Consider the following 15,616-nt stretch of genomic DNA (forward strand, 5'->3'; position numbering starts at 1 on the left):
TCTTCATTTTGCAGTTTACCTGCCATTTCTTGTCTGCATTGTCTATTTTTCCCCTCAGTTTTCACTTTCACTGGATATAGTCTTTACTCTTCTTTGCGTAGTTAACTAAGCACTCTCAAGGATGATTTACCTCTCCAGTGTCACTTACTTCCTTCAGCTCAAGTCACTAAACTCAAAAAACTCCTAGCTTATTATATAATTGCGGCAAGGCAGGGGGGAAAAAAGGTGTTTCCCTCATGCTGCTATATTGTTAATTACCTCCTCTGTCTGCTAGCAGAAAATGTAAATGATTTAAATGTCTGTGTTCATAAATATCTTTTTTATGCTGATTCTTAAAGGCAATTTCAGATTTAGGCTGGGCTTTACAAGGCACCTATGCTGGATCATTTCCTGGAGAAGAAAGCTGAAAAGCAGGAAAGTGGCTGGAGATACAGCTTTTTAAATGACAACCATGTTGGATGAATGGTCTTTTACTGATCCTAAAATGGCATATGTTCCTGTTCTTATGTTTTTGATCCAAAATTGGTTTTATTTGGCACACTGTAGAATATTAGCCATCTATGTGTGTGCTTAAGTGTCCAACTGTATCTGGACTCTCTCACTTCTCATTATGATTTATTATTCACAATTTAATAGCTGAAAAATTGGAAAACTAGCCCTCCATACCAGCATCAATGGTACTGTAAGTCATTTGTTTAAGTAATAAAACCTGGGATCCACAGACTGATCCCTCCACTACCCTACTGGTATGTTCTTTCAGCTTGAAAAAATTCCATTTTACAGCTCCCATTTGTTTCCTGCCATTTAGCCAACTTTCCACTTATTACATGTTTCCACGCCTTAACACTGACTTCCAGTAAAGAACACTGTAAACTGTTTTCTGAAAAAAATCAAAGCATATGATGGCCACTACAAATCCTTTGTCTGCTTTGGCAGTAACCATATCAAAGAATTCTAGTGAAATAGTGAAGTATGAATCTCATATTGGCTCTTCTTAATCATGTTGTCCTTTTCCTTTTTATATAGCAGTTTACTGAATAAAGTGAAATTGTGATAATGTCCATTAAAATCTGTCCATCTTCTATACTTATTTTCCCAAAGCAGGTACACCTTTGTATTATTTTTTTCCAAATACCCTAAAATGTGCTAGCTGTTTTACAAGACAAGTCACCCTGATCCCAAAATTGTACAACCTACATTCAACACAACACTGGTGATGGTCAGAAACAAACAAGAATGCGGAGGGGAAAGGAGGGCAAGAGTGACAATAATTAGGTCACTTGGCATGTGTACACAGCTTAATAGTTCTGCTGCTTTTTATTACCCGTCCTCCCCTCATTCTTTCCTCTTTTTATCTTAAAATTACATTTGATTAAAAAAACACACTCTATGTTTCAGAAAAAATTGTCTATGTACTTTCAACATTGTGCACTGAAAATAGCCTTTGAATCTGTATTGCGCTAATAATAATAATTAGGACATATACAGAGCTCTTCACCCATAGATTTCATAGCATTTTACAAGGGAAGATTAGTATCAACTCTATTTTATACATGGGGAAAATGAGAAGTAATTTGTCTATGGCCACACAGCAAGTCGGTGTCAGGGCCAGGAACAGAAGCCAGCTCTTATGACTCCTGCTTGTGCTTCATGCTCTGGGCACAATGCCTCCCTACTGGATAAAGAACCTGTGTGTAATATAATGTCAATATATCAACTAAACCTACTCTAAGTATTTTTTTATTTTGAAAATTTAATCATTTTAAAAGATGCCCATACCAGGTTCCATGCTGCCTAATCCCAACAGAATTAAGTTTATCATTCAAACAGGGAAATTAGGCAGCCACTTACCTATAAAACTTTCTTTTCCCCCTACAGCATTGTGATCAGCATGTTCTCAGCCCTCTCTTAAAAAAAAACAAAAAAAACAAAACAAAAAAAAACCCCTATTTCTTTTAAAAAGTAAAGGCTATACTTTCTGGTTTCAAAATGCTTTGTACCTATCTGGGTTCTTATGCTGCAGTCATCATCGTAGCATCTGAGCAAATTTACTGAAGCGGGCACATGTAGGCTCCTTTGACTTTCTCTCCCTTCCCTTCCCTGTTGTATAGGGACTTTGGCTTGGGACTTAGTTTCTTATATACATGATTTCTGAGGGACAGATAGGTCAAAGGCAGTCAGTTGCATAGTTTTGAGTCAGTTACCAAAGAAGCTGTCTTGTGGGCACTCAAGTCTCACTCTTGAGGCTGACAGCTGCATTGCTCCACTGGAACTATAACCCCCCACTCACCAGGGAAGAAGGAAGATGAAGATGTTGTCTGGCGGCAAGGAAGTGAGAAAAAGATGAGGAGAAATATCTCTGCCTTTGGCTAGGCTATGTGTGTGTGGGGGGAAGGAAGGCAGGAAGGGAGACACTGTTCTCTTTCATGCTCCTCCTCTTCCTGTATCGGAAGCCCGCAAGGCCTGCAGTAGCCATTTCTGTGGCAGTTGCTGCCCTGCCTTCCCTTCCCTAGAAGGGAAGTACATTTTGACCTGTGTTTCAAAGATGCTGGGAGTCTGACTGATTGCCTGTTTTGGGGATCAGAAAAGTTTTTGCCTTTAAGCAAGATTGACAAGGTGATTTTTTGACTTCCTTCCAACATCCTGGAGGCCCATCTTAAGGTTAATAAGGAGTAAAAACAGCTTATAAAACCTGTATATTAAAAGTGAGTTTGTAATTTCATCACAACTTATGCCTAGTGTCCAGTGCAGGAGAGAGGCTTGGGGGACCATTTCCTGGAGGTGAACATGAGACCTGGGGGATGACTGCTGGGCCCTATTAGCCTGGGGAAGAAGGGGAGAACTAAAATCTTCGCCGAATTTACCCTTCATGTCTACCCTTCTCCCCCTGCACTCCTTCCAGACACAGGGGGAGAGTGAAAAAATTAGAAGTGGGCTGAATGCCAGGGCGTAGGCTGAAAAGGGACAAACCTGAATATTGGTTATTTGGCTTGGAGGCCATTTAACACCATACTGGACCACAAAAATGCCTGATATTTTGGGAAGTTAGCCCTCCGTTAAAGATAAACATTAATAAAACTGGAGCCTTCCACTTTTGAATCCATTTCAGTGTCAGTTTCATTTTCTTGTATGTCCTGATCAAACAATGTTGTGTGATGTCATGATCTCAAAGGGTGATGCAGTCTTGTAATTGGGACCAAAACTTTTAATTTGACTCTGTATTCTTTAAATATAGCGTCTTACAATGCTTTCCTACTAAAGCTGTGTCACAGGGTTGCAACAAACTCACCTGGTTTGAAAGATTTCACGTAGGGTCATGAACCCTTTCATGAAAACTTAGGTGAAGTTTACAGAGACGATGGCCCATGTAAGGTTTTGGATTGAAATAATGCAGAATTTGGGGTTCACATGATTTCAACTCAAAACCAGGAAAAAGCGTCTGGCTTTAACTTGGGTTGTGTAAATCTGAAACTGAAACTCAGAGGGGAAAGAAAAACCAGGTGTGAAACTCATGAAAACTAAAACCAAAGAAACTGTTCACATGAACGTAGGACAAACTGCAAGTTTCATTAAGATCTACTTTAAAAAATATGTAGCACTGATTTTTTAAAAATAGATTTAACAGAATAAATTTCCTATGTACATAAACATAGGCTTGGAAGGATTAGATTTTTATTGGTAAATGTTGTTAAAAGGTCAAATTCACCATGCACAGACAAAAAATATTTCCATTGATGATGATAAAAAATTTACAGGTAGGCAAAAAAAGAAGAATGCTTCTTGAAAACTTATAGTTTGATTTAAGGATATGTACATTTTATATTTTGACAAGTGATGTCGGCAATTTGTGTTTTAATAGTTCTAAAGCTTTAACTTTTTGAATCTTAATATCTACTGTCACATATAATAGATATGCATAATACATAAATAGTTATTGTCTGAGCTCCACCCCCACTATTTAGCTTCCCCAAATTTCCCACAACTGTGAACCTTTAAATAGATAAAAAATAAACAAAAGGCTTAAAACCCATAATTTTGCACAACTGTGAATATTTAAAAATTGACAGACAAAAAATGCTTAAAAATAAACATTGATATTGTCCATCAATTATAAAAAAGTAACAATTGAATTCTGCCAATCCTACATATATATGCTTTACCCCATTCACCTCCAGTCCCCACATACAACTGTAATCATGCATTCAGATTTACTAGCATGGCTTGTGTACTTTTGTACACAACTACAGGCAGAGATTTCCAGTGCAGAATACCAGCCTTGCATAAGTGTATTTTCTAGTCTATTTTTCATTGTAAGAAATTATCATCCCCTTGTTCCTCACTCTATCAAAATTTAGTGGTTTTAGGTGTACCTCATTTTTTGTTATTTTGGCTGCTTCTTTCACTCAACTTCAGCAGAGGCACACATTTATCAATGCTGTAGTCATCTGAAAATGAGTGACTACAGTTTTATTTTTAAACATGTCAATTTGTCCATACTCAAACTGGTGTCAACAAGATTAGCTCATGCAGCCATGCATTATTACCCAAGTGTGAATTTACCAGCTCAGGTCCGTATTTAGCTCAAATTATTAATGCATAAATCAAACAGTTAGCATTTCCCCACACTTAATATATTGATTTTCAGTACTGAAAGGTGTTTTCATATTTCTTGTTTCCTAACTGTGATGACTTCAGTGAGATTCTTGAAGTGTCATCAACTATTTTCAACTATTTGTAAGGTGATATTTAAGCAGTTAGCATTTCCCCAACCCTACAATATTGATTTCCAATATGCTGAAAAGTGTTTTCTTAGTTGTTTCCTTAACTGCAAAGACTTTAGTGCGATTCTTGAAATGTCATAAACTATTTTCAGCTATTTTTAAGGAGATATTTTCCAGCACAACACTGATAAAGAAATATATAATAAATACACAAGTTTGGATATTTCTAGCTCTCAACAACTTGCAAGTTTAATCATAGACTTCACTGAATCCTGTTTTGGGCACAAAGAAATGCATGCTTTGTTCTTCTAGTTTTTAAAAAGGGCACTTTCTGGCATGAAAGAACTAATGAAAAATATTTAAAATTTGATAACAAACTCTTTCCTATTGAACTGTCCAATAAGTGGCTATGACCCACCAACAAAAAAATACTCAACAAAGTGTCAGAAATATTAGGGGTAAAATCCTGGCTCACTTGAAGTCATTGGGAGTTTTGCCATTGACTTCAAGCGAGTAAGAATTTCAATCCAGGAGTATGTAAGGATCAGTTTATGTTAATGAATGCCTCAAATTTGATAATACAATACTATGGGCTCACCCTGCTGTTGTTCTATTCATGAATTTGTCACTGAAGTAAACAGTATAAGTCATCTTTGTCATACTCTGTTTCAAGTTCAGAACAATTACGTGAGTAGCCTCAAAATCTTCCTGGTAGCTGAACAAACTGAAGAAAACAGTTCTGTGCTATGTCTATAAAAATACACTCTGTGCCTTAGTCATTCTTCAAATCCTATTCAAGCCAGTGTCAAGGTAACTGAAATTGCCAGCGATCAATATTCTAATCTTATGGGGTCTTTCCTACACAGAAGTTTCCTGATCTTTTTATTCTCCTTTGGAGATTGATAACAATTTCTTATAAATACGTTTTACTGTTTCTTTCTGCTAAATTTTCTTTTTGTCACATTATCCAGCCTACATATGTAATTTTACTCAAGCATATTGTATTTTCCTTACCCCTTACTGTCTTGCTGAGTTTGTCACTTCTATACATTCTATATTCTGATATTTAATATCTTAATTTCCTCCTTCAGCCAAGTTTCAGCTAGTCAGTCAACAGTCAGTCTTTTACTCATTCTTTTGAAATATTGCTTCATATGTTCTTTACATTTATACAGAAAAATCTCTTTTAAAAAAGAAATATCATCTTTCTAGTCAATGGTTTTCATTTTTATTATTCCCTCAACAATTTAAAAAAAATACTTACCTTTTAATTGTTGGCTAATCTCTGTCATCTATCACTACCTATTCTTCTGTTAAAATAACACACACAAAACCTACTACTTAAGTAGCAAGACTACCTCCCCACTAATTCCTTATGCAGATTCATCCTGTCAGTCCTATAGTATTTTGGATCAACACCAACCAGAAGAAAATGTCCTGGAGTAGTATAATCCTGCATGACACAATGTGATCTGTACAAAAAATTACTTCTGAAATCACCAACACCTCTTCCTGCACCGTGTACTGCTGACACCCCAAGACAGCTCGCATCCAAGCACTAAATAAATTAGTTGTAGAATTATTTGTGGCTTTCCTGCTGTCATTTATTAGTTTTTAGGAAATACAATAGCTCTTAGTCTGGGGTTTTAGTCTACAGTGGCTCAGGAGGAGTGGAATTTGCTGCTCAACATTCTCTTTATAATTAATTTCATTTGGCCAATTATTTGCATAGTACTACACCCATACTGTACTTCATAAAGATGCCAATCTGTCACATAGCCCCAGATCCTGGTTTCTGCTCCCTTGTGGGCACATCTGACCTGAAAGGCCGCAGAACAGATGAAAATGAGGAGAGAAGGCACAGGGAATCACAATCCATGGAATACCTTGACATTGGACCACACCACAGAGCTGAACTACCAAGGTCTATCTGCAAATTAGCATGGAAGGAGTATTTGTGATGAGGGATTTATGGGATGAAGGAGCCAGCAGCCAATGCACACCACTCTTCCATGTAATAGTACAGTAATCTCCTTCCACTGTAAGGCCTGTCTCTAACCTGGCATTCAGCAGAAGGGATGAGAGTGTAAAATTTGGTCTTTAAAGCTGCCTTTCCAAACTAGAAACCATCTAAAAAATGCCTTGACCATTCGCTTGTCCAAAAGATAAATGTTTGATCTGACCTGCTTCCCACATGCCAAACCACTTCCAAATAGGAATATGAAAAATAAACAAATACATTTGGAAGAAAACTGTACTCAGAAATGCAGAATTAGGTTCTATTACAAACAGCAACTGCAATCTGGTGTATACAAAATAACGTGTCCAAGACTTCATTTTTAAATATCTCACATCCACATACTGCTTAGCTCCTGTCTTGCATAGATCCTCAGATCTGGCAAAAGTACAATTATCTATATCTGTATTGCTGTAAGGTAGTGACTGTATTTATTTTATCCAATGGTAAGAGCATATAATATCCCAGTGCACTATCATTTGTCCACCAGGAAAAAATACGTATAATATGGTGTCTTTCAAAATGAAATTATGTGTGTTTTTAATCACTAAAGTTATCCAACTACTAATTAGGTCAAAATGTGTTTAATACTGAAGATCAGACAAGCTCAGGCTGATTCAAGATCAGCAAGACAATTTGTTTTCTTTTTTTTTTTTTAAACTATTTCTATCATGGTAGTACTTAGAGATCTCAGTCAGGGATCAGGACCTGTGGTGCTAAGCACACTATGCACATCATAAAAAAAAGCAATTCCTACTGCAAAGTATCTTAGTATCTGACAAAAGACAAGCAAAAGAGAAAATAAGCAAAGGTGGATAAGGAGGGGAGGACCAGGTAACAGTGAAACAAATATGTTTGGTACATGAAGTAGCAGTATTAACACACCAACTGCCTAGTCATTGTTTAGTGTTTTGTAGGCATCATAAAAGCAATGAATTTTAAGGAGAGATATGAAAGACAATGCTTTGTGAATGTTTATGGAGAATTCCCAAGCTCAAAGGTTTTACCATTTACTGTAAAATTATCCATTTACTTATACCAAGAGACATAGCTATGTTTGAAACAGCAAAAGTAAGTATTGGTAAGCTTTGAATGCCATGAGTAAAAGTTTGAACCTCTTTTACTTGGATGCTTAACCTTACTATGTGTAAGTAAGGTTTGTATGAGCTCTCCCCTGACAGGGAGGGATGAGCTGGGGAGGGGAAAATGCTTCAGGACAAAACTGTATTTACATGAACACACCTCTGTGCCTCAGTATGACCAGACAGCTGTGTTGCCAAAGTGACCAACTATGGCTGGTGTTAGGTTACAAATCAGTTTGGTAACCTATGGACATACAACATGCTTCCCACAAAGTGGTACCTGAGGGCTTATTAATACATAATTTATATTCTTGTATTCCACTAAAACTAAAAGCCACGTAATATTATCATGACTGTCTCTCAGTGTGTTTATTTTGTGTGCCATTGAAGACATTAAGTGAATAAGGAGATATGACTGATAATGGTTTATGAAATATGCAGCGTAGTTGTAGCCATGTCAGTCCGAAGATATTAGGCCATGTCTACACTAGACAGCTTACAGCTGCACCGCTGTACCTATGCAGCTGCACTGCTGTAAGATCTCTTGTATAGCCACTCTATGCCAAGAACTCCCCCACAGACATAATTAAACCATCTCCAATAAGTGGCGGTAGCTATGTCAGCGGGAGAGCTTCCTCAAAGCGCTGTCCAACTGGGCGCTTCTGTCATTGTATCTTATGCTGCTCAGGGGTGTGTTTTTTCACACCTCTGAGCAACATAAATTATACAACAAAAAGTGGTAGTGTAGACATAGCTTAGAGGAACAAGGTGGGTGAGGTAATATCTTTTACTGGACCAACTTCTGCTGGTGAGAGAGACAAACTTTTGAGCCACACAGAGCGCTCCTTTGGCTTTGGGAAAGGTTCTCCAAGCATTACAGCTAAATGCAAGATGGAACAGACACTCTGAGTACCTTTCCCAGAGCTGAAGAAGAGCTCGGTGGGCTCAAAAATTTGTCTCTCTCCCCAGCAGAAGTTGATCCAATAAAAGATATTACCTCACCCACCTTGTCACTCTCTAAATGGTTTATAAATGACACAATCAGGGTTCTGAGATACCCTCAGCATGTGCAAAAATAGTAATAACTATAGAAAATACAGAAAGTAACTGGCACTCCATGAAAATTTAGCATATGTCTCTGTCTCCTATTCCCTCAACCTCTGCCAGGAAGGGAATAAGAAAAGCTGTGATATTTTTAAATTGCCCTGAAACTGAATTAAAGTGCAATCATTACTTGCAATATCTGTAAAGAGAGAGTCTGAATTACCTGTATGGCTGTGAGAATATTGGCTAAAGCCTGGCCATACGTGTCATGACAGTGAACAGCAAGAGCACTCAGTGGGATTTCCTTCATAACAGCTTCCAACATCTTCTTCATGCTGCCGGGGGTCCCCACACCAATTGTGTCCCCCAGAGAGATCTCATAGCAACCCATGCTATATAGCTGTTTAGACACCTGGATAGAAAACAAAAAAAGCATTTAAAATGATGAGATGTAACCAGAGCAAGAAATAATAGCGAGAACATACAGTGAAAAACATTTGTGTGTAAAGGTTGTCATCCAAGTAAAACACACTCTTCCTTTCCTCTTCATATGCTGTCCCCATGTGTGGAACAATCTCCCAAGACAAATTCATCAAGTTACAACCCTCTCCCTCTTTCTCCCATTACACCCAAAAGAATCAAGATTTTTTTATGTTTATGAATTAACCTTCCTAAAAGCCTTCCCCAAAGCTACCCACTTCCTCAGGGATTGCCCAGCTGTTCTCTCTTCCCTGTGTATTTTTTTAGTCAAGACTTGCCTTTAGGTTTGCATATTTCACAGATGAGTGTGCAAAGCCAGTAAATCATAAACTAGAAGCCTGATTTTTCTTTCCTTGGAAATCAAAGGTCCAATGAAAATCAAAGAGAGTTTTGAGCACACACAAATTAATCCCTAGATTGCTTGATTTTTAGGAAAAACAAGGTTACTTACCAGTAACTGTTGTTCTTCGAGATGTGTTGCTCATATCCATTCCATCATAGGTGAGTGCGCGCCCCGTGCACGAGCCTCCGGAAGCTTTTCTGCCCTAGCAACCCCCTGCGGGTCGGCTCCTGCGCCCCCTGGAGTGCCGCGCTCATGTCGCGGTATATAGGGAGCCTGCCGACCCCGTGGCCACCAGTCCCTTCTTTCTGCCGACTCCGACAGCGGGGACGGAGGGTGGGTTTGGAATGGATATGAGCAACACATCTCGAAGAACAACAGTTACTGGTAAGTAACCTTGTTTTCTCTCTTCGAGTGTTTGCTCATATGCATTCCATCATAGGTGATGGAGGCGGGTAGGAGTCACTGTTGAGTAGCCCTTCTTAGGACGGCTCTGCCTACGGCCGCGTCTTCTCTTGCCTGTTGTACAATGGCGTAATGGGAAGAGAAGGTATGGACAGATGACCAGGTTGCTGCCCTGCAAATGTCCGTCAGGGGCACCCGTTCCAGGAAGGCCGCTGACGAGGCCTGGGCTCTGGTCGAGTGTGCCGTCACTGAGCTGGGAAGCGGCACCTTCGCCTGCTCGTAACAAGTGCGGATACATGCGGTAATCCATGTAGAGATGCGTTGAGAAGACACAGGTAAACCCTTCATTCTCTCAGCAACCGCGACGAACAGTTGGGTTGTCTTTCTGAAAGGCCTTGTCCGATCGATGTAAAAGGCCAGGGCCCTCCTGACATCTAAGGAGTGCCATCTCTGCTCCGCCTCCGATCCGTGGGGTTTGGGAAAGAATACGGGGAGGAAAATGTCTTGGTTACAGTGGAACTGGGACACCACCTTGGGTAAGAAGGCTGGGTGGGGTCTCAGTCTCACTTTGTCCTTATAGAAGACAGTGTAAGGGGGCTCCGAGGTCAAGGCTTTTAACTCGGAGACCCGTCTGGCCGAAGTAATGGCTACTAGGAAAGCCACCTTCCAGGACAGGACCAGCAAAGGGCATGTAGCCATGGGTTCGAATGGGTGTCCGGTTAACATGGAGAGAACCAAGTTCAGGTCCCAGAGAGGTACCGGGTCGCGAACTTGCGGGTATAATCTCTCTATCCCCTTCAGGAACCTACAGGACATAGGATGGGAGAAGATAGATCTCCCTTCCATCGGCCGGTGGAAGGCCGAGATGGCCGCCAGGTGCACCCTCAGGGAAGCCAGTGCGAGGCCCTGCATCTTTAGGTGAAGGAGGTATTCTAGGATTGCCTGTATGGGCGATGAACTAGGTAAGATCCCCCGGGACTCTGCCCAAAGGGTAAAGCGCTTCCACTTAGCCTTATACAGCATCTGAGTGGAAGGTTTCCTGCTCCCTAAGAGAACCTGCTGTACTTGTGTTGAGCAGGCTCTCTCCCCTTCAGTTAACCACAAAGCCTCCATGCCGTCAAGTGGAGGGAGTCCAGGTCCAGGTGAAGGAGGCGGCCCCGGTCCTGGGAGAGGAGGTCGTATCGCCTCGGCAGCGGTATCGGCTCGGCAATGGACATGTCCAATAGCATAGTGAACCAGTGCTGCCGGGGCCAGGCTGGTGCAACGAGGATGACATTCGCCTTGTCCCTCTTGACTTTCAGGAGCACTCTGGGGAGTAATGGAACGGGGGGAAACGCATACATCAGGGGCCCCGTCCAGTTGATTAGAAAGGCATCCGAGAGGGAGCCCTGCTCTCGTCCCCGGAGTGAGCAGAACCTCTGGCACTTCTTGTTCCACGCAGAGGCGAACAGGTCCAGTTGGGGAGTGCCCCACTTGTGGAAGAGAAAAGACACCACCTCCTTGTGGAGTGACCAGTCGTGGCGGGGTACGAACGACCTGCTGAGGCGGTCCGCCTCGTCGTTCCTGACCCCGGGGAGGTGAGAGGCAGAGAGGTGAAAATCGTGCCTCACCGCAAGGTCCCATAGCTGTATGGCTTCCTGGCACAGAGTGGAGGAGCGTGCCCCCCTTGCCTGTTTATATAAAACATGGCTGCTGTATTGTCCGTGAGGACATGTACTGCTCTGCCCGTTATGAACCTGAGGAAGACCTTGCAGGCGAGACGAACTGCACGTAGCTCCCTGACATTGATGTGCAGGTGCCGTTCGTGAGGCGACCATAGACCTTGTGTGCTGAGGTCGTTGCTCATGTGGGCTCCCCAACCCACATCTGAAGCGTCTGTTATCAGCGTCACCGATGGGGTTAAGTCTGCAAAGGGAACCCCCCGAAGAACCTCGCTCGGGTCCGTCCACCAGATGAGGGAGGTTAGGACCTGGGCTGGGATGGTGACCACCCTGGAAAGTGAATGTCTGGCTGGGGTGTACACCGAGGTTAGCCAACCTTGTAGGGGCCTGAGTTTGAGGCGAGCTAGTCTCACCACATATGTGCATGCCGCCATGTGACCCAACAGCTGAAGGCAGCGCCTGGCTGTCGTCGTGGGAAAACTGAAGAGTTCCTGAATGATGGCGGTCATGGCCTGGAATCTGGGCAGCGGGAAGAAGGCCCTGGCTTGGACTGCATCCAGGGTGGCCCCTATAAAGTCTATCCGCTGTACTGGAGTAAGTGTGGACTTCTGCTCGTTGACGAGCAGGCCCAGCCTGGTACAGGTTGTGCAGGTCAGGGCTAGACTGTTCTGTACGTGAACCCTGGATCTTCCCCGTATTAACCAATCGTCGAGATAGGGGAAGATCTGGACGCCTCTGCGGCGGAGGTGGGCCGCTACCACCGCCATACACTTCGTGAAGACCCTGGGTGCTGAGGAGAGGCCAAATGGTAGGGCCGAAAATTGGTAGTGGACACCTGCTACCATAAAACGAAGAAAACGTCTGTGCCCAGGGAGGATAGAAATATGGAAGTAAGCATCCTGTAAATCGAGGGCAGCATACCAATCCCCTGGATCTAGTGCGGGAATGATGGAGGCTAGGGAGAGCATCCGGAACTTGAGGCGTCTGATAAATCTGTTCAGACGACGAAGGTCCAGAATAGGTCTGAGGCCTCCCTTTGCCTTGGGGATAAGGAAATAGCGGGAATAGAACCCCCTGCCCCTCTCCGAAGGAGGAACTTCCTCTACCGCCCCAAGGCGGAGAAGAGAGTGAACCTCTTGGACGAGGAGTAGCTCGTGAGATGGGTCCCTGAAGAGGGACGGGGTAGGGGGAGAGTCTGGAGGAAATGCCGAGAGTTGGAGAGCATAGCCTCGTCTCACTATGCTGAGTACCCAGCAGTCCGAGGTTATTCCCTGCCACTCTCGGAGGAAGGGATGTAGTCTGTTCATAAAGGGGGGGGTGGAAACCAGTGGGATGGTGATGGTTACTGGGCTGCCCTCGAGCGTCCCGTCAAAAGGACCGCTTGGTATTTTTCTGCTGGCCCTGCTGGGAGCCCCCTGCAGGGCCTTGGCGGTCTCTTCTGTTCGACTGCCTGAAGCGGTCTCGACCTCGCCTGGATGGAGTTGGTCGAGGAGGCAGTCGAGGGGCAGGCTGCTGTTGTTGCTGCCGTTGGGGTCGTTGTCTGCCCTGGCGCCTCGTGGCCTGTGGCATATAGAGGCCTAAGGACTTAAGGGTGGCTCGAGAGTCCTTGAGGGCGTGTAATTTACTGTCTGTTCTATCCGAGAACAGGCCCACGCCCTCAAAAGGCAGATCCTGGATGGCCTGTTGCACCTCCAATGACAGACCCGAAGACTGCAACCACGCGGCCCGGCGCATCACGATGCCCGATGCCATAGCCCTTCCCGCTGCGTCGGTGGCATCGCTTGAGGATTGGAGGGCCGCTCCGGCGACTGTAGCTCCCTCCTGCAGGATGGTTTTTTCAAGTCCTCCGCCATGTCAGGTGGCAAGGCGCGGAGGAACCGTTGGAGGGAAGCCCACAGGTTCAAATTGTACCTGCCGAGGAGCGCTTGGTGATTCGCAATGCGGAGTTGTAATGCCGCAGTCGAATAAATTTTTCTACCAATAAGTCCAGTTTTTTATTTTCTTTGTTCTTTGGTGTACTGGACTGGGCCCCCTGTCTGTCCCTCTGATTAACCGCATCTACAACCAACGACCCAGGGGGGTGGTTGTAGAGGTATTCAAACCCTTGGGCGGGAACGTAATATTTGCGTTCCGCAGTCTTAGAAGTGGCCGACACTGACGCTGGGGTCTCCCACAGGGGCTTGACCACCTTTAACACCCTATCGTGGACAGGGAGCGCGACGCGGGAGGGGCCTGCTGAGCTAGAGGTCCCGAAAAGAGGATCCTCCTCCTCCGAAAGTTCTTTTAGGTCGAGCTGCAGATTGTCAGCTAGCCTCCTGAGCAGTTCCTGATGGGTCTTATAATCAGGCAGGGGTGTTCTCTGGTCCCTGGAGGTGGTGTCAGGAGGAGAGGAGGAGGAGGACTGGTGCAGGGGACCCGTAGATGGACCCTCCATCAGGTCGGACTCCTCATCCGACGCCGCACCCTGGGTCTGTTGTTGAGGCCATGGTCCCCAATATGGCCATTGCCAGGGCCCATGCATCCATGCTGGCACCGGTCCCGGTGCCGTGGATGTTGCGGGCCCGGAAGGTGCCGGGCTACGGGACTTTGGGCGCTTCCCCTTGTCCTTGCCCCGATCCTGCAGTGATCTGCTCCTGGAGGAGCGGGAGCGGCTACGGCGGTATCTGTGACGCCGGCGGGGCGGGGAGCGGCTATAAGTAGACGAGTGGCCCCGGGACCGTCTGGCTCTACCATGGTCAGGCGACCTAGAGCGGTCTCTCCCTCGGCTGCGTCTTCTCCGGTGCTCCGGAGAGTCTCCGAGTGGCCGGGCGTGCGGCACCGGGGACCGCCTCGGGGTAACTCTGGGGGCCCTCGCCGACGGCGACCGGTGGTAGGGTTCCGGGGCAGGGCGACCCCGACGGCTGCCAGCAGATGGGGAGCGATGGCTGTCCTGGGAACGCTCACGGGCCCGGACCGGAGATCGTGACCGGTGACGAGGGCTGTAGCGGTGCCGAGAGTCCGACCGGTGCCGAGAGTCCGACCGGTGCCGTATAGCTCGGCGCCGAGAGGCTGACCGGTGCCGAGAGGCTGACCGGTGCCGAGAGTCCGACCGGTGCCGTATAGCTCGGTGCCTAGAGCCCGACCGGTGCCGGTCATCGCCAGGAGAGGGCGTTCGGTGCCAGGAGCTGCGCACCGGGGAGCGAGAGTGGCGCCCGCGCGGATGTTCAGAGCGCCTCTGCTCCGCTTGTGAACCAGATCGGTGCCGAGAGGTACGCACCGAAGTGCGAGGATGGTCAGTCTCTCTCGGTGCCAGCAGGCTCTCCTGACGATGGAGGGATGCCGAGGATCTGGTGGGCGATGGAGAGTGGCCGCTCTCGGAACCTCGGGACCGCTCCAGTTGCTGCGGTACCGAGGTGCTCAACGACATAAGGTCGGAGCGAGGAGGGGGGGATCCCGCTTCCCCCGTCCTCGACCGTCTGGGGGGAGACGATGGTTCCTGTCTCCGCTGCCCACCGGGGTAACCCAGCACGGATCTACCCCGAGACGCCAACCCTGACTCCCTCGGCCGAGGGGGGGATGGAGGCGTTGGCATGGCCATGAGGGCTCGTGCCGCTACAAACGCCTCCGGCGTCGACGGCCCTTGCAGGAGAGGTCCCCCACCCCCGGGGTCGGGGGAGGCTCTCTGCGTGGCGACGCCGGTGTCGGCTCTAATCGTACCCCCTGCTGTACCGGTAGCAGGGGGGAGTTCATAGGCACCGGGTCCAGCCGCTTCTTCTTCTTCGGCACCTTTAGCGCCGGTGCCGCTGTCGGTGCTGGGGGCGCGCTGTGCGCCGATGAGACGCTCGGTGCCGATGGAGATCCCGAGGGCTCGGAGACCGGGCGAAGCG

At 45.8% G+C, this 15,616-nt stretch overlaps 1 protein-coding gene across 6 annotated transcripts in view; it reads right to left on the reverse strand.

Annotated features, from left to right (window-relative positions):
* Positions 1-15,616, reverse strand: part of HMGCLL1 (3-hydroxy-3-methylglutaryl-CoA lyase like 1) — a 107,530-nt gene that overhangs the window by 33,775 nt on the left and 58,139 nt on the right. For all 6 annotated transcript variants that reach the window (XM_067565484.1, XM_067565480.1, XM_067565478.1 and 3 more), the window contains one exon: positions 9,088-9,276. In XM_067565484.1, coding sequence (XP_067421585.1) covers positions 9,088-9,276 — 189 coding nt within the window. The remainder of the gene's footprint in view (positions 1-9,087; positions 9,277-15,616) is intronic.

Source organism: Emydura macquarii, unplaced genomic scaffold, assembly GCF_026122565.2.
Source record: "Emydura macquarii macquarii isolate MOO-44397 ecotype Brisbane River unplaced genomic scaffold, CSIRO-AGI_Emac_v2 contig_2680, whole genome shotgun sequence".
Lineage (NCBI taxonomy): Eukaryota > Metazoa > Chordata > Testudines > Chelidae > Emydura > Emydura macquarii.